The sequence below is a fragment of the Arachis hypogaea genome, chromosome 12 (assembly GCF_003086295.3).
Source record: "Arachis hypogaea cultivar Tifrunner chromosome 12, arahy.Tifrunner.gnm2.J5K5, whole genome shotgun sequence".
In the NCBI taxonomy this organism is placed as follows: domain Eukaryota; kingdom Viridiplantae; phylum Streptophyta; class Magnoliopsida; order Fabales; family Fabaceae; genus Arachis; species Arachis hypogaea.
The window spans coordinates 115,167,699-115,186,233 of record NC_092047.1 but is presented as its reverse complement, the minus strand read 5'-3'; the positions used below and the strand labels follow the sequence as shown (position 1 = coordinate 115,186,233).

Genomic DNA, 18,535 nt, shown 5'->3' with positions numbered 1-18,535 from the left:
ACCACTGGGAAGATGGCATAAGGCAAATTTCGGTGAGATGTATAAGAAGATTATAAAGTTTGAGGAAGAGATCAAGAGGATTGATGATATGGTCAGTAATGAGTGTATGATGAAACACTGGAGGCTAGAAGAAAGGCGTTGGTTAAGTGCTGTGAGCGATGGTATGTGAGAAAAGAAGTACATTGGAAGCAGATGTCGCGGTCTCGGCATGTGAACGATATGGACAGAAATACAAGATACTTTCACAATATAGCCTCAGTAAGAAGACGGAACAATAGGATTGATACTCTGGTTATCAACGGCAGGCTGGTTCAGAATCAGGCTAGAATAAAGGTTGCTATCAGAGAGTTTTTATAAGGATTTATATCATCAAGAGGACTCTCCTAGTATGGGGTTCAGAGATGGATTGGTGGTTCAAATAGATGAGGAGGATGCAACGGCTCTAGAAGTGATGCCGTCGGCCGAGGAGATCAGAGAGGCTGTGAGCCCTCCAAGGCGCCAGGGTGTGACGGATACAACATGAGCTTCATCAAGAGATGTTGGGATCGGAGGAGATTGGTTCTGAATTCACGGCTGCAGTGATGGGGTTCTTCCAGACGCCCAGGTTACCGGCGGATGCCAATGTCAGTTGGGTGGCGCTGGCACCTAAATTCATAGGTGCGAAGGAGATTAAAGACTTGCGACCTATCAGTATGGTGGGGTGTGTGTATAAGGTTATTTTAAAGGTGTTGGTTAGGAGGATGAGATCAGTGATGCCAGCATTAGTAGGAGAGACCCAGAGTGCGTTTGTACAGGGAAGGAAAATCCATGATGGGGCGCTTATTGCATGTGAAACAGTTAACTGGCTTAAACTGAGGAAAAAAGAGGTTGCCCTAATCAAGCTTGACTTCCAAAAAGCATACGACAGGGTCAAGTGGAGCTTTGTGGTGCTGCAAAAGATGGCATTTGGTCATAAATGGAGAGCATGGGTTATGGAGTGTGTAGCTACTGCGTCTATGTCGGTGTTGATAAACGGCTCGCCGTCTAAACCGTTCAACATGGAAAAAGGCTTGAGACAAGATGACCAACTATCCCCGTTCTTGTTTGTACTGGTTGTGGATGTGCTGCATCGAATGATTGGAGAGGCAGTGAGGAACGGTCGTATATCACCGTTGCTGGTTGGTAGAGATAGTGTAGTATTGTCACACCTTCAGTTCGTTGATGACACTATCCTCTTTTGCCCACAAGAAGAGGAGACTATTAAGATTTACAAGAGGCTTCTGCAATACTTCGAGTTGATGTCAGGCCTGAGTATCAATTTTGATAAGTCCAGCCTGATCCCAATTAATTGTGAGGAGCAATGGGTCGAGCGTATGTGTAACTTGCTGGGTTGTAAGGGGGATGCCCTTCCAGTTAAATACCTTGGAATCTCTCTAGGAGCTAATCCGAGGTTGGTGAAACAAAGCTGTGGAAGTTGGTGCTTATCAAATCAATGTTGAATAGCTTGCCAGTATACTATTTAAACTTGTTCAAGATGCCGAAAGCTGTGGCCGAGAAATTGATTTCGCTGCAGAGACGATTTCTGTGGAGTTCAGAAGAAGGGAGGACTGGTATGGCATTAGTAAGGTGGGACGTGGTGCAGGCGCCGAAGAAACTAGGTGGGCTAGGAGTTGGGGATGCTATGGTTCGCAACACAGCGCTGTTGTTTAAGTGGTGGTGGCGATTTGCAAAGGAAGAATGCACACTATGGAAAAAGGTAGTATGTTCCTGTCATAATCTGAATCCCAATGAGCCACTGTCGACTCAAGAACTGCCTACTAGAGGGGGACCATGGAAGGATATCTGCCAGTTACAAATCATGAATCAACATTTAAGGGATAAGATGGTCGCAGGCCTATCCATGGAGGTTGGTGATGGGTGCCAGACTCGATTTTGGGAGGATGTATAGTTACTTGGTGGATCTCTGAAGGATCGCTTCCCGAGGCTTTTCTCTGTTTCAAACCAATGTGGATCCGTTATAGGGGAGTGCGGGTTTTGGGATGGGTTTGAGTGGATTTGGAACTTCCAATGGAGGAGAGAGCTCTTTCAATGGGAGTTGGAACTCCTGAGTGCACTGCATGAGGTTTTGAGACCTGTGACATTAGTTCCAAACAGAGAGGACAGAGTGGTGTGAAAATATGATAGGCGAGGTGTTTTTACAACTAACTCATTTGTGCAGGTGATGCAGGAGGAACTGATCCCAGAGGAGGTAACTAGCTACAGCTTCACCAGGACTGTTTGGAAGGGGTTGGTTCTGCCTAGAGTAGAGCTTTTTGTATGGTTTGCTCTGATAGGAAGAGTAAATACAAAGGACAGGTTGAGCCGGTTTGGAATCATCAGTCAGGAAGATGTTACTTGTGTTCTTTGTAACAACGAGGTGGAAGATGTATATCACTTGTTTCTAGGATGTGTATTTGCTTGGTAGGTGTGGAGTGCTTGGATTTCTGCCTTTGGCCGACGATGGTCTTATCCGGGATCGATGAAAGAGCACTTTCTTAGGTGGACAGAAGAACCGAGGAGAATGGATGAGCGTAACCACCGGTTGAGGTGCTTCTGCGCGATCATCTGGAACCTATGGTTGGAAAGGAATAGGCGAATTTTTCAGCACACAAGCAAAGGAGTCAAAGAAATTATCAACATGTCCTCGAATAGTGCTAACGAGTGGAGCGGTAAGGATCCCTTTAGTTATTGATGGCTATGCCAGAGATGACATGGGGACGGATTTGGTTTGTTATATTTCTTGTTAAGTTTGTTTGTTTTTAGTGTGGATGACTTTGATTGCTCCACTGTTATTGTGTTGAGCTGTTTGGTTTCCAAAAAAAAAAATGGTGGGCTTGAGGTGTGTGGCCCCATAAGTGGTTGTTATATAAGATAGATATGAAGTAGAACTATAGAAAAACCAATTGAACCGTGGTCTTCTACAGCACCACATATAGCTGCCACGCATAAATCGCAGCACCGCACACTGGCAACTCTGTTGGTTCCATCAACATTGGATAGTCCATACGACGCTGTGATCGGAGACGACATGGATCTCTTAACAGAAGTGTCAATTTCTCTCATAATTACTACCATTTATTGGATCAACACTGAAAGAGTAATACTTAACAAGGTGGTCAACAACAAAAGAATCATAATCAACAAACTCATAACATATACACAAGAAAATTATTAGAATAATTTCACATAAACATAATAGAAAAATATTTGAAAAATAATAAAAAAATAAATTCAAATAATCTATAATAATTTTATTTAATATTTGTTAATTATTATTAAAATAATTGTATAATTTTAAATATAATAATTAATGTAAATTAAAACAAAATCAATTTATTTATTCTAACTAAATCAAATTATTAATATAATTGATTAGTTATAGTTAATATAGTCAAATAAAATATTAAATAATTTAATATTTATCTCAATCAAATCAAATAATTAATTAATTATAATACTCTAAAAAAATAATTAATCAAAATATATAAAACAAAAAATTAATACAAATTAAAACAAAATAATTTATTTATTCCAGTCGAATTAAATAATTAATATAATTAATTAGTTATAGTTAATATTGTCAAATAAAATATTAAATAATTTGATATTTATCTCAATCAAATCAAATAAAGAATTAATTGACATTCTTAAAAACTATTAATCAAAATACATAAGATGAAAAAATTTGTGCAAATTAAAATAAAATTAATTTATTTATTCTAGTCATAATAAATAATTAATATAATTAATTAGTTATAATTAATATGGTCAAACTATATTATTAATATAATTAATTAGTTATAGTTAAAATGATCAAATAAAATAAATAATTGACACTCTCAAAAGTATTAATCAAAATATATAAGACAAAAAAATTAATGCAAATTAAAAGGAAATCAATTCATTTATTCCAATCAAATCAAATAACTAATATAAATAATTAGTTATAGTTAATATAGTCAAATAAAATATTAAATAATTTTATATTTTTAAGTAATTAGTTATAGTTAATATAGTTAATATCTCAATCAAATCAAATAACTAATTAATTAATTAACGCATTTAAAAGAATTAAATAAAATAAATCAAGAAATAAATTGCTATTAATTGAAAAAATTCGATTTTAATAATACATAATAGATTAAATTAAATAAGATAATTTTAATTATTGTCTCTTTTGCTGAAATAATAATTGACATGTCCATATGTATTATGTTAAATGATTTAGTTATATATATGTGATTTTTTTATGTAAAAATAATAATTAAGATATTAATAGGTATTATGCTATACAATTTAGTTAAGCACATCGAATTATCAAATAATTTTTAATTATTATTTTTATATGAAAATTTTAGTGAGACATATAAGTAACTATTTATCAATAATAATAACAACATTCACGTTATGTTAATATAAAAATCAATCACTAAATAAGTTATGTATAAAATATATTTAACAATATAAAATAAATTTTAAAAATAAATAAGTTAAACAATACATGTATTTATATATAAATAATTGATGATTGATTTAGTTCTTAATTTTTTATATACACATCGTAAAAGCTCATATGCAGCTGTATGTATTTATAGTGTCTAATTTTTATGTACATTCGATGAAAACTTATATCTTATATGCAGTTATTTTTATGGTAAAATTAATAATTTAAAATTATTAGATAATAATTTAATTAAATATATCAAATTATCTAATAATTATCAATTAACAGGTTTATACGAAAATAACTTCATCGGAATCATTATCATATACACATAGGATTTATGTAAAATAATAATAATAATAATAATAATAATAATAATAATAATAATAATAATAATAGAATTATAAAAGCTAACAGAACAATTAAACTTTTTAGAATAATTAATACTATATAAACACTATAAAATTAGTCACTGCAATTAATTACTAGAAATATTTAATTAAAAACGTGTAAACCAGTTCGGTGTATGTATTAAAATCTTAAAAGACAATCTTTTTTGTCAGTTAGATTCATCTTTTTTTATCTTTTAATTTGCATTATGCATGAATTTTTTTTTTGGAGGGAGATGCTACACATACATAATGTGTCTAAATATACATTGTTCAAACAAAATTTTGTTAAAAGAATTTCTCTTTTTGTATGTTTATGCAATTTTTATAATTTCTTACTAGGTGTATGTATTAAAATTTTAAAAGACAATCTTCTTGTAATCTATCTTTTATAATATTCTTTTTGTTGATGAGAATTAAATTGGTACCAAGTCATCAAAGTATGCCATATGTAATTACGTTTTTTTATTGTGCCTTGTTTAGGGTTTATGATTTGAAAACATGCAACAACTAACTTGAATTATTATAAACATAATTGGAGATATCCGGAGTAATTTCAAATTTTGTTTTTGACTTTTCGCATTGTTTGAGAGATTGATACCATCTTGTTCTCACTTAGAAAAGTGGAGAGAGCCTTTCATCAACTTTTCTCTTCAGTCTTTGAGTATAGGTGTTGTTAAAGGTGGAGCTTCTCTTTGGCAATGGAGGGTCATATAACCCTCTAAATATTTTATAAAAGCATTAGTACCATATAGATAGAAAATGAAATTAGTTTAATTGGTTATAGGGCTGATAATTCATATCCTATTCGTGAGTATTTAACTCAGTTCAACCTGTTCAGGTAGGGTAGGGTAGGGTCCGAGTATGTCTGCGGGTAGGGTAGGGTACGAGTTTAGGGTACAGACTTACAATAAATGAACAACCACTAAAACTAGTTAGTTAATTTAGTAATTTAGAGCATTAGTTTTTTTTTTTTTGTTATTAATTTACTTTGAAAAAATTTGATATTTCTACGGGTAGGATAAGGAAGGGTAGGGTTTAGAATTTTAGGGTGCATGTAGGGTTAGGGTTGAGAGATTCTCAACTCGTAAGTAAAATAGAGTAGAGTTTTAATAAAATTTTTAACCCATAGGTAAGATAGGATAGGGTCCCTACTCTACCCATTACCAACCCTAATTGGTTAGTATCATATTTTTCCAGTCCCAATGATTTATGTTCAATTCTCATGTTTATTATTTTGGATTAATAATTTATAATGGACAATGTTGGGATAAGTTTAACAACTTAACAAAACCTTTTTTTTTCTGTGTTTAAATCCATGTTTAATACTAACACAATCTTACTCTTGTCCAACACTTTGATTAAAAAAAAAACTAATTAAATACTATGTATGTATTGAGTTATAAGTTTTTGTTAGAATGGTTTCTCTTTGATTTTTTGGTATTAGCAATTTTTACATTGGCAAGGAATATAGAGAACGTTTTACGTTTCAATTAGATTGATAAAGGATATTTTTTATCTCATGATAATGATGAACAATAAATAATAAGGAGTACATCAATTATATAACAGTTTTTGTAATTTAAGTAGAGATCCAATGCGTTATGGGTGGTCATAGTTTTTTTTTACTATCCATAGATCATATTCTAAGAATTTGCTTCTTTTTTTAACAGGGAAGGCAGAAGATAGTATTTTCAATGAAAATACTGTAAGTCATAGTATCACTAAAATTAAGAATAATTTCATTCAAGACTTCAAGTTGTCAATAATGGAATGCAGTTTAGTAATTTTTTTTTCTTTCAAATTCATTCCAAGACCTCAAAATATGTGTTTGGATTAAAATTTGTTAATGAAAATTTATATCAAATTTATTTTACAAACTTAATTTTAATAAGAAGTGAGTTGGTGTTAATGTGATTTATGTTAAGTAATTTTATATCAAAATAAATTATAATAAAATAAATATTGTTTGGAGTACATTATTTAAAATTATATTTAAATAAAAATTATTTAAAAAGATATAAATTTATATCATTCAAAATCATATTATTTTAATATTTTTTATTATAATTTTTTTTTTAAAAATTTAAATATATGTGTTAAAATTTAGTACTCTATCAGTACTCTTCTTTAATATTCTTGTATTTAATTAGATCTTTCTAATAGAATCAATTATTTAAATTATAAAAATTAACAATATTAAATAAAATATATACTAATTTAAGAATGTATAGTAAAAATTATACAAAGTTAAATAAAAAAATGATAAAATTCTATAAAAAAAGCATTAATAAAAATAATTAAAAAATTGATATGAATAATAACTACTGAAAATTCTATTAAAAAAATACAAAAATATATATTAGTGAACATAAAAAAATTTTAAACAAAAATATTCATGCTATGAACGAGAAAAATTATTGATAAAAAATCAACATTTAATAAGGAGTACTAACAATAATATTAAAAAAATTATTTGTAAAATATAATTGTTCCTAATATCTCTTCTTATAAATGAGATTGAATGGTAAAATTAAAAAAAATTAATTAATTTTTTAATTTAAACGCAAAATTATAATTTGTTGTTTAAAATAAACTAGAGTTAAATTCCAAAATCATGGTTGTATTTAGAGAACAAAATTAGTCAAACAAAAAATTCTAATGTTCAATAAGATTGAAAGTATTTAAAGTATTTCTAAGACTAAACTAAATATACCCAAAATAATTGAAGATGGTTTTTATCGAAAAACTGGTTCTGTCCGTAGACAGCAGAAATACCGTCGCAAAGATCCATTGTTGTGGACAAAAGATCTTATGCATCATTCTTCTGGTTCTTTCTCTTTCGCGGTTGCCACCAACGATAGAGAAGATCGTAGTGGCAATGGTGTCTATGATGGCCATGGTGGCCATGAAGCTTATTTCCTGGAGAACCGCCTTTTCAACGGACTAATGAGTGAATTTATTTTATTACACTTTATATATTATGTACTTTTTATGTATTTTCACTACAAAAATTATAACAAATAAACTTATATTTACTATTGATAAAAAAATAATCTAACAAATAATCCATATAAAAATAATCCACACCTTCCTAAGAAATGGAATTGAAAAGAGACTTATTATAAAAGCTGGACTAATTGATATTCCTGCTGTAGAGAGGAGGAATTACCATGATGACATGACAGTTGTTGTCTTTATAGATTATGAAATGCTCGGCTGGCTGTAAGAGGTCGATTTCCGCAACAACTGTCAAAGGGCCACTACTAATTTTGCAGACCCAGTAGTGTCAACCTTCGGTCAAATTAAACGTTTGATGGAAGACCAACTGTCTCCTAATAATAATTAGCATCCAACTCTGATATCTGATCTTCTGTTTAAAGAATTGTTGTTTTTAAATACATTTCTTTGTTGTTATGCATGTTATATAGAATTTTTTTCTGTAATAAATTAAAAAAAAATATTTTAATTTTAAACATCAGTAGTATATATTTTAGAGTACATGGGAGTACATAAGAATTAATTATATTTAAAAAAAACAATTTTTTTAATTTATAATAAAAAAATTCTTATTAAATATAACTTATTTCTGTATATTTATATATTATTTTTCTATATGAAATGATTATTTTGATCTTTTCATACCTCATTTTGGATTTTATTTTGATCATGATCCTAGCCTAAATATGTAAAAATCAATAAATTGTACATTTGACTCATATCTTACTCTAATTTTAGACTTCAAAGATTCACGCATATTCTTCTTTTGGATATATATAATTATATGTGAAGCATGGATACATTAATTTCATTTTTTAAATACGTACGTATATATAAAATATAAAATATTTTTTAAATAAATTATAAATATTTTGATATTTTATTTATATTAAGTATATTTTTTTGTAAAGCATTTAAGATAAATTTTGGTCAATAAAAAATAATACATAATATTTTTAAATTTATTTTAAAAATATAATATAAGAATAAAATTAAATATTTTAACATGTGATAAAGTTTACGTTATCTAAATATATTTAAAAAATATTTTTTATTTAAGATATTGTTAAACACAAAAAAATATGTGTGTTAAATAAATATTATATCCTAAATATATCTAAGGTACAAACATAAAAACTTAACAAAGTAGTATATGTTCTTTATATAATTAACCATAATCATGCATCACATGAATTCTCTAAATAAAGTAGAGAGGCTTCACTTCCAAATGATAAAAAATGAGTGGTCAATATTTTTAAATTAATAGTGAATTTCAGCAAATAATCTTAAGGTGATTAAATATTATTTATCATTTCCCCGTAATTTTCAATGTTAGAAGATCCAAATTATATATATAATTAAATAGTTTAATTAATGTGGTCAAATTATATTATTAATATAATTAATTAGTTATAGACTTATAGTTAATATGATCAAATAAAATAAATAATTAACACTCTCAAAAATATTAATTAAAATATATAAGACAAAAAAATTAATGTAAATTAAAAAAAATTAATACATTTATTTCAATCAAATCAAATAATTAATATAATTAATTAGTTATATTTAATATGGTCAAATAAAATATTAAATAATTTGATATTTATCTCAATTAAATCAAATAAATAATTAATTAATTAACGCGTTTAAAAGAATTAAATAAAATAAATCAAGAAATATATTGCTATTAATTGAAAAAATTTGATTTTAATAATACATAATACATTAAATTAAATAAGATCATTTTAATGATTGTCTCTTTTGCTGAAATAAATCAAATAATAATTGACATATCCATATGTGTTATGTTAAATAATTTAGTTAAATATATGTGATTTTTTTATGTAAAAATAATAGTTAAGATATTAATATGTATTATGCTATATAATTTAGTTAAGCTCGTCGAGTTGTCTAATAATTTTTAATTAATTTTAGTGAGACATACAAGTAACTATTTATCAATAATAATAATAATAACATTCACGTTATGTTAATATAAAAATCAGTCACTAAATAAGTTACGTATAAAATATATTTAACAATATAAAATATATTTTAAAAATAAATAAATTAAACAATACATATATCTATATATAAATAATGTGATTTAGTTTTTAATTTTTTATATACACATATATAATAAAAATTCATATGCAGCTATATGTATTTATAATAAAATTAATAATTTAAAATTATCAAATAATAATTTAATCAAACATATCAAATTATTCAATAATTATTAATTACCAGCTTCAAACAAAAATAACTACATCTAAATTATTATCATGTCCACATAGGATAATAATAATAATTTGGCAGCATATATGATTAATAGGCTTGAGGTGTGTGGGCCATACCTAGTAGTTATATAAGACATAACATAAGAGATGAAGCAGAGAAACAGTAGCCTACAACGCGCTTGTTATTTTTTATGTGGGAGAGAGAGAAGTGCATAACCAGAAGGTGTGAACAGAAGTGTGTTTTATATTGGTATGGGATCTATAAATCGGATGCATCGAAAAAAAATCACAAATCGGACGGTCCGATTTGTGAATTCGAAAAAAAAAAATTTTAATGTTAAAATCGGACCGTTCATTTTTATTTTAAAAAATAAAAAAAATATAAAATACAAAACGGACTCTCCGATTTGTAGTTTATTTTTTTCTCCAAGCAAATCGGACCCTCCGATTTGTAATTTATTTTTTTCTTCAAATAAATCGGACCGTCCGATTTGAATAAAACACCATATAAAAAAAACACATGTATTTAAACAATATAAAAATAAATTAGCCAGCCACGCAACTACTCTCTTGGTTTCGTAAAGAATGGAGAGTCGATGTGACACTGTGATACGAGACATGGATCTCTTAACGGAAATCCTTCTGAAACAAGCGATTCAATGCAAGTGCGTGTGCAAGAAATGGCTGTCAATCATCTCCAACCCCAAATTCCGTTATTCACACACTTGTCGTTTATATTCCAAGTACAATAACAACCCTCCACCCACTGCTCTGTTGGTTCAAAATGTCTCAGACACAAAGCTTCGTAGAGCTTCTTTTGTCCCCTTAAACACCAATAATGAAAGTAACAAAACCTTCCACCCTGATCTTCATGGATCCAACTTATTGCCTTCCATTATGCACTCTTGCAATGGTCTATTACTATGGAATGTTCATTATCCAAGTAATCTATCCCAATTTCCCGAAGAAGTTGTAGAGACTTATCTTGAGGAAGCATGCCACTTTCGCATATGCAACCCTGCGATCCGCCGCGACGACCACTCCGTTCGTCTAGATTACCCCGATGCACATGATGCAGCTTACTCGGATGATGATGATCGTCCCTTCTCGTTTGATCCATTTGCATTGAAGGCTTATCTTGTTTTCGAACCTCTAAAACAACCTCTTTCTTACAAAGTTATTTCATTCGGTGAGGAAAGTTCTCCGTTTAAATATCGTCGTTATTCTCCTCTCGGACCTATGATTTGCAAACCCAGAATTGAGATTCGTCTGTATACATCAGAGACGTGTCGTTGGAGAAAAGTTGTTTGCAACCTACCTGATGACTTACGTGTCACAAAAGGAGTTTATTGCAACAGTGCTATTCATTGGTTTCGTTTATTAGATCATGATAATTCTGTTTATTTTGATACCAACCGGCTTTGCTTTGATAAATTGCCAAGAGTGCCATCCGTTGGTGATGACTTAGATTCAAAGCCCTGGAGTGTTTAAGTATTTTGGAGAATGTAGAGGGAGGCTGCACTTGATTCTAGATAATAATTTGGAGTTTGATATTTGGGAATTAGAGGAAAATTACTCTTCATGGGTTGCCAGATACCATGTTAATCTTAATCGCATGCATGATGGGGAATCAGCCTTGTGGTGGAATGTTTCAAGTAATCCATTTTCTGTGTTAAGTTTTGTTCTTCGCCAAGAAAAAGAAGAAGAAGAGGACTCCATGCTTGTATTGTTCAAAGATGGTAAAATAATGTCTTATAGCCTGAAAGATTATGGTTTGAGGGTTCTTTGTAAAGTAGACGAATCGCCTATTTCTGTTCATCACTACTTTGAGACTTTGTTAAGTATTGGAAATTCATAGATCCATGTAGAGTAAGTATTTGGACATTGTTAAGATTGTTTAATATTTGTATTGTCTATTATTTATATTTTTTATTTTTAAATAATTATAATTATAAGGTGGTTTTTGTTCTATTCTTTAAACGTAGAAATAACACTACACTAAATTCATATGCTTGTTTAATGAATAATGGCTAAATTTATTATATTTCATGCATTACTAGGCAAAATTTCATTTTACACCAAGAACCAATTTTTGGTTTATGAAAAACACTATGCATTATTGTTATTTCAAATAGCATATTGTTGAAACTCAATTTTTCTTTTATTTGAAACCTAATCAACCACTAAATAAAAACATGTCAAATGAAATCTAATCCTATTATATTTGATTCACTAAGTTAAAAATAATTGGTTCAGAGAGAATATGACAAAATCCTTGATTTTACTAAGCATAAACAAGAAGGGCATATCTTTTAGATAAAAAAAAAAAAAAAAAACACAAAACAACATATGTTTTAGGAAGAGACTACTTTAAATTATTTAAAGAATAAAACTCTACATTTAAACAAAATCTTTATCAAAATTTATTCAAGTTGTTGTAATAACTTTTCAAATTACGTGCTCATTTTCTGTTTCTTTCTCCTTCTCCTTCTTCTCCTCCTCCTCATCTTCTTCCTCGTATTTCTTTTTCATCTTCCAAATTTACACACGCAGATTTTTCTTCTTTCTTTTTTTCTCATTTTTTTATAGATTATCAATTCAATTCAATTCAATTCATAATGAACCGAACATGTTATTAAGGTGAAACAATTGTATAGTACTAAATGAATGGAACATTATCCATTATATAAAGTCAAATTCAAAATAGCTTTCTGCATAATGGACCGAATACGTTATTAAGGTGAAACAATTGTATAGTACTAAATGAACGGAACATTATCCATTATATAAAATCAAATTCAAAACACACGTGTCTACAATTTAGAGATTATCAATTCAATTCAATTCAATTCAGAATACCTGTATCAATTCAATTTATCAATTGCATTTTTAATTTGATTGAAAAAATAATCCATTAACAAAATGTTAGTGTTGTTAGTGATGACAATAACGAAAGAGGAGGATAAGCAAAAGAAGAAGAAGGTATTCGTGAATTTGAAAGAAGAAGAGAATGTATGCGTGATAATGACGCTCTTTTAATGAAAGTAGTTTTTGTTGTGTTGAACCTACTTGGATAAACTTGGATGAAAAAATACTTAGATGTGCAGCAATTTTAAATTACAAAATAATTTGTTTGTGTGTTATATTACAAAAATATTTGATAATCAAGATAAATTAATTAAAAATAATCAAAATTTATCTTATTTAATATTTATTATAATGGTTATAAAAATTAATAAATATTAAATAAGACAAGTTTTAGTTGTTTTTTTTTTTTTTAGCCTTATTACTTATTATTAGTTATATTAATGGTGTTAACGAAATGTAATTTGTTGGGTCAAATTTCTTGTGAGTTACCGCATGGCCAAAGAAGTAATTTGACACATGTACAGTTGAATTTTGATATTTCTATTTAATTATCCAATAATGTCTCATACAGCACTATAGACAAACAACTTTCTCTTAAGAAACTCCATTCAACCATAAGTAAGGAACACATAATTGAACATATAGCTAAAAATACCTCTTATGTCATCTCGAACCCTAGCTAGGGTCTTGAAAAAGATGATATTTTGTTATAAAGACTATATAACCAAGAAGTATTACTAAAAATTTTAATCTTGTGAAAGATAAAACATATCTCATGGCAACATTCAGTACCTTGGCATCAACAATACTTATAAATCATAGTATTAGAATTTTAAAATATACATTAAAGTATAGGCAATACTATTTTGATTATAGATAAAATGCAGAAAATTTGAGCCATCAGTGTCAAATAATTCAAAAGCTTCCTTAATCTCCTGCTTTTTCTGCTGGGTCAAATAATGGCGTCCTTTCGATTTGTTGTGCTTCCTGGATCTCCCTCTATATGATTCTCCTCTATATATAGATGACTGGAAAAACAAAAAGAGTTATTGTTTAGGAAGCAACATGCTATTCCTTTATTAATAAACAATGATCAATGATCGAAAGCATAGGTAAAGTCTATGTTAAACAATCTATGTTGTATTCATTGTGTCTCTCGCTCAAAGGATTAAGCCAATAGTTACACTAATAAAAAATTTGCAGCAATTTTTGTGCAATTTATTTTAATATATTAGCACATACTATAAAATATTAAATGATTATAAAATTAAATTAATTTTTTTTATATCTTTCATAATTAATGATAAAATATTAAAAAATTACTATAATAAATATATATAGTTTATATTATTATTATTATTATTATTATTATTATTGTTGTTGTTGTTGTTGTTTAAATCAATCAATAACTATCACTAATTTATATACATAATTATAATGATTATTAAATTGTATTTTAGTCAAATAAAATAAAGAATCTATTAGTTTAATTTTGTATGAGAGAAAAATATATATTTTATAAATTGAAGAAAAGAAAACATCATTTAGATATTTCGTAAAAATAAAAGAAAAATTCTAGCTTGGAACACTACAACATTTTTAAGTTGAGGCAACATTTAATAAGTGTTGTCTAAAAGCTGATAAAAGGTTGCTTTTGATCTATGGGAACACTTTTTGACCTAAGACAACGTTTTTGGGTGGCGTTGCATATGCGGCCGTTGCCTTAGATCAAGGCAACACTTTTTTGCTTCAAAAGCAACGCTTTTGAGGACAACACCTGGTAAGTGTTGCCTTTGGTTGAAAAACAACAACACTTCAAAGGTGTGTTTGAGACAACACTTTTGCAGTATTGTCTTTTCTCTTATATTTTGGCCACTACTAAAAAGTGTTGTCTATTTGCAATAAAATACAACCCTTTTACGAGTTGCTTATAAATTTGAATTTGCAATTCTTTAAAGTGTTGCCTTTTCTTTTGGATATGCAACCTATGCAAGTGTTGCTTTTTCTTTTGGATATGCAACCATACAAGTGTTGTCTAATATTCAAAATATGCAACTAATAAGAGAGTTGCCTTTTGAGCAAAAATAAAAGTTATTTTTGTAATAAAAATACAAAAAAATAAAATTTACAATAAAATCTTTTGTTCATACATATGTAATTATTTTAATTAATAAATAAATTTATGCACAACAGAAAAAATTTATAAAAGAGACAAAATAACTAATAATAAAGTAAAAATTAAAATAGATATTAAAATGTTCAATTAGTATTTCAAATACATATTCATCAATAATTCTCGACAAAATAATAAAATTCTTATCTAACAATAATTGTCATAACAAAATAGTAATATTTGTAAAAAAGATGTCAATCTACTTGCATATTTTATATCCATGCTTGACTTGTCCCATATGCTAAATCTGCAAATAATACACAACAAAAAAATAAGTAACTTATCATTAAAACTAAAAAATTATAATAATAGAAAACAGAGCTGATGTGTGAGGAGAGAATAGAAAACAGAGAAGCAGCTTCAAGATTCTGCTATGTGCAAAGAGAGATCTCAATCTTCTATTCTTGCCACTAACTAAACTAACTTCTATATAAATATGGAGCTAACTAACAAAGAGATATATTACAAATTTAAACTTCATAATAACTCGGTATATTCAAGGTTTTTTTGCAGAAGAAAAAAGAACCAGAAGCTAACCATTACCTCCTCAGTTGCATCTTCCCTTTCAGATGCACCGCTTTCAGCAGCTTCACAGCTCTCATCTTTTCCTTTGTTTTCATGTTCTTCATCCTGGTTATTTAACCAAAGCATGGTGTCACTTTGTACGAATAAAGCAACAATCTTATATCAACATTGAAAAACACAGAAATGAACAACTGAGATGAGCAGGAAAAACACAGGCAAGTTGCTCGACTGTCTCTGTACTAAATATTAGATGTATTCATTATTCAAATTTAATTTCCAAAATATAGTTAGGATACTGAGAAGTTCACACATATCTACTTTTCACCATCTATTATGTCAAAATTATCTTTTTTATATACCTGAAGAAGGATTGATTCATTCAGGTCTTTCACCGAGTCAACTTCACTATGAGTTTATTTCAGCCTTTGCTCCACCTTCAATGAACTGCACATAAATTTAAAGAGCATTAAGAAACAATCAAAAGCATGACAAATTGACACTCATGCGTATAAATAAATTAAATTGAACTAATCAATAAAATTTCAAATATAATTAAGTACCTCAAAAACATAATTAAATAGAAAAATAATTCTAAACTATTCACAATAATACATAACATATAAAAATATATATATATATACGGGCTGGATCAAATACTCACTTATCAATAAATGGTTTGCTAAGGTCCCTATTAAGATTCCCTGAGCCGAGGCATAGATTAATGGATTAATGCATTGGACGTAGTATCAACTATTCATATTCATAATTAATAGTATATATTGGCACATAGGACATATCTAGAATGTTTTTCTTTTTGGAGATTAGAAAATTGAAAACAAAACCTTCAACTTATCGAAAACAATCAAATGCTCCAAAAAAAAACATAGTTTAGTGTCTTGGGTAGTTTTAGCATCAACTGCTATAACTCTTGCCTTCTGAGAACTAAAGTGGTGATCACCAGCTGTGAATGAAGGACACAGATGATTGTTTTATAAGAATGAGACTAATGGCAGGACACAAACTCATGATGACAAAAATGAATGTTATATAGATTAAGAGCTAGATCATTTTCCAATAAAAATAACCAAGAAATGCAGAGTACAAAACCAAAGTCTTGTTTCCTTGTATCAAATCAAGTACCTTTACAAAGTTTTTAGTCCATACTTAAGACCCTTGGAACTTTAATATACGGCTCCTCATAGCTTGGAACGGCACCAATCATCGCATCCCTGTAAACCAACACATTTGAATCAACAGTTTTTCAACTATGTCCAATTGAAACATAATGATTAATGGATAACTTCATTTTCACCTGTGCTCAAATGTTAGAATCACTAGACTATTATCAAAATACAAAAATGCAGGTATACAATAATGTATATAACAGATACCGTAGCGTAATCATTGACTATAAGATGAGCCGAAAGCAATCCTCCAAGAACTCTGATTGTCGTCTCAAACAAAGAAACAGTTTTGTTCTGTAACCGACCAAAAAGTAATTAAATTCATCCTTAACTCCAAATTGAGTACAGAAACTTGAAATTCAGCTGCTTAGCCATTCACTCACAATATCAAAGCGAATATTTTTACCAATCCATTCAATGGAAGTGGCAAAGCGGTCACGATCACCGAGTAGAGCCAAAGTGTCCAAAGAATCAATCTAATAGCACCTATCACAATTATCATCAAAATTATCTTATAATTAATGAATGAATTAATTAATTTTGGTGATTTTACTTAAATAATATAATTTAGTAAAGCCACTAGCAGCAATTAAGTAATGGGGCATATTCCTAATAAATCAGTACCTGCAGAAACACAAAGAAAGCATCACGAGCTTTGAGGATGAGACCGAGTTATCATTGCAAATAGCAACAACAACAGTATCACCAGTATTACAATTAGGGATCAAATCACCAAAAACACTAAAACAAAAAAAGCGAAAGGAAAGAGGCAGCATCATACCGACTGTGATGAATGCAAAAAGAGAGGAACACGATTTTTGCCGTCTCCGGACCACTTTTTCAGCCCCTTATTCGACGTCTCCCATTCCAGTTGCCAAGGTTTTCGCAATTCCGTGGTCTTAGCAATGATGCCGATTGTGAAGCTAGTGCTGTTCGATCTATACAACGACGACGGTGACGGAAGCAATCGCTTCTGCTGCCGGCTATTGCAGAGTTTCTGTTAGGTTTGTGATTTGACCGGCTTTTGGAGCAGTGAGAGTAGAGTAGAACAAGTTTAAAATTAATGCACATAGCAACAAGGTTAACCAAAAATTAGGATTCAAAACACAAAAAAGTGATAAAATAGAATAGAGAAGGAACGGTAGAATCATTAGTACCTGTAGAAGAATGCCAAAAACGAGAATCTCACAAAAAACGCGAGCAGTGATAATCGAACAGTAACCGGCAGTGATGAACACGAGCAGAGAGGATCGAAGCTCAATGAGAAGAGGAGTAGAGGATCGAAGCTCAATTAGCAGAGATAGAAGCTCAACGAGCAGAGAATCGAAGCTCAATAAGAAGAGGAGCAGAGGATCGAAGCTCATTCGCAAGCAGAGAAGATCGAAGCTCAACGATCGAAGCTCATTCCTGAGCAGAGATTGAGATCGAAGCTCAATAAAGGAACGCGCGTCATCATCGAATGGATTGAAGAACCAGAGAGGAATGAATCATTTGGAATGGATTGGGGTTAGGGGTTTCGTTAGGGTTGGGGTTTTGCTAGGAACGAGAGACTCTTCTTTTCTCCCTTTTTCTCCGCAAAATAGTTAGCCTTGTCGTTTGGGTTATTTTTGTTATTTTAAGAATTATTAAAAATTTTAGACAACACTTAAGAAGTGAAGTTTAAAATAAAATCAAAGACAACTCTTAAAAAG

The 18,535-nt window shown here is 29.5% G+C and overlaps 2 protein-coding genes and 1 long non-coding RNA gene across 5 annotated transcripts; 2 read left to right on the top strand and 1 right to left on the bottom strand.

Moving 5' to 3' along the window:
* Positions 1-536: 536 nt before the first annotated feature.
* LOC114924936 (uncharacterized) lies at positions 537-8,080 on the top strand. Its single transcript, XM_029291132.1, has 7 exons — positions 537-1,429; positions 1,483-1,885; positions 2,198-2,439; positions 2,782-2,857; positions 6,525-6,559; positions 7,617-7,804; positions 8,010-8,080. Exons 1-7 carry the CDS (start codon positions 537-539, stop codon positions 8,078-8,080), a joined length of 1,908 nt encoding a protein of 635 aa, XP_029146965.1.
* Positions 8,081-10,679: 2,599 nt separating this feature from the next.
* Positions 10,680-11,952, top strand: LOC140176893 (F-box protein At5g07610-like). Its single transcript, XM_072208452.1, has 2 exons — positions 10,680-11,550; positions 11,660-11,952. The coding sequence occupies exons 1-2, from the start codon at positions 10,680-10,682 to the stop codon at positions 11,950-11,952; spliced, it is 1,164 nt and encodes a 387-aa protein (XP_072064553.1).
* Positions 11,953-15,183: 3,231 nt separating this feature from the next.
* LOC112728498 (uncharacterized) lies at positions 15,184-18,523 on the bottom strand. Of its 3 annotated transcripts, XR_003166268.3 has the most exons (9): positions 18,002-18,522; positions 17,626-17,865; positions 17,469-17,497; positions 17,228-17,330; positions 17,052-17,138; positions 16,801-16,889; positions 16,020-16,104; positions 15,679-15,765; positions 15,184-15,382 (listed from the first exon to the last, which is right to left on the bottom strand). It is a non-coding gene; the product is annotated as an uncharacterized lncRNA (long non-coding RNA). The 3 variants fall into 3 exon arrangements; XR_003166267.3 differs by lacking the exon at positions 17,469-17,497 and having other exon boundaries at positions 18,002-18,523; XR_003166269.3 differs by lacking the exon at positions 17,469-17,497 and having other exon boundaries at positions 17,630-17,865.
* Positions 18,524-18,535: the final 12 nt, after the last annotated feature.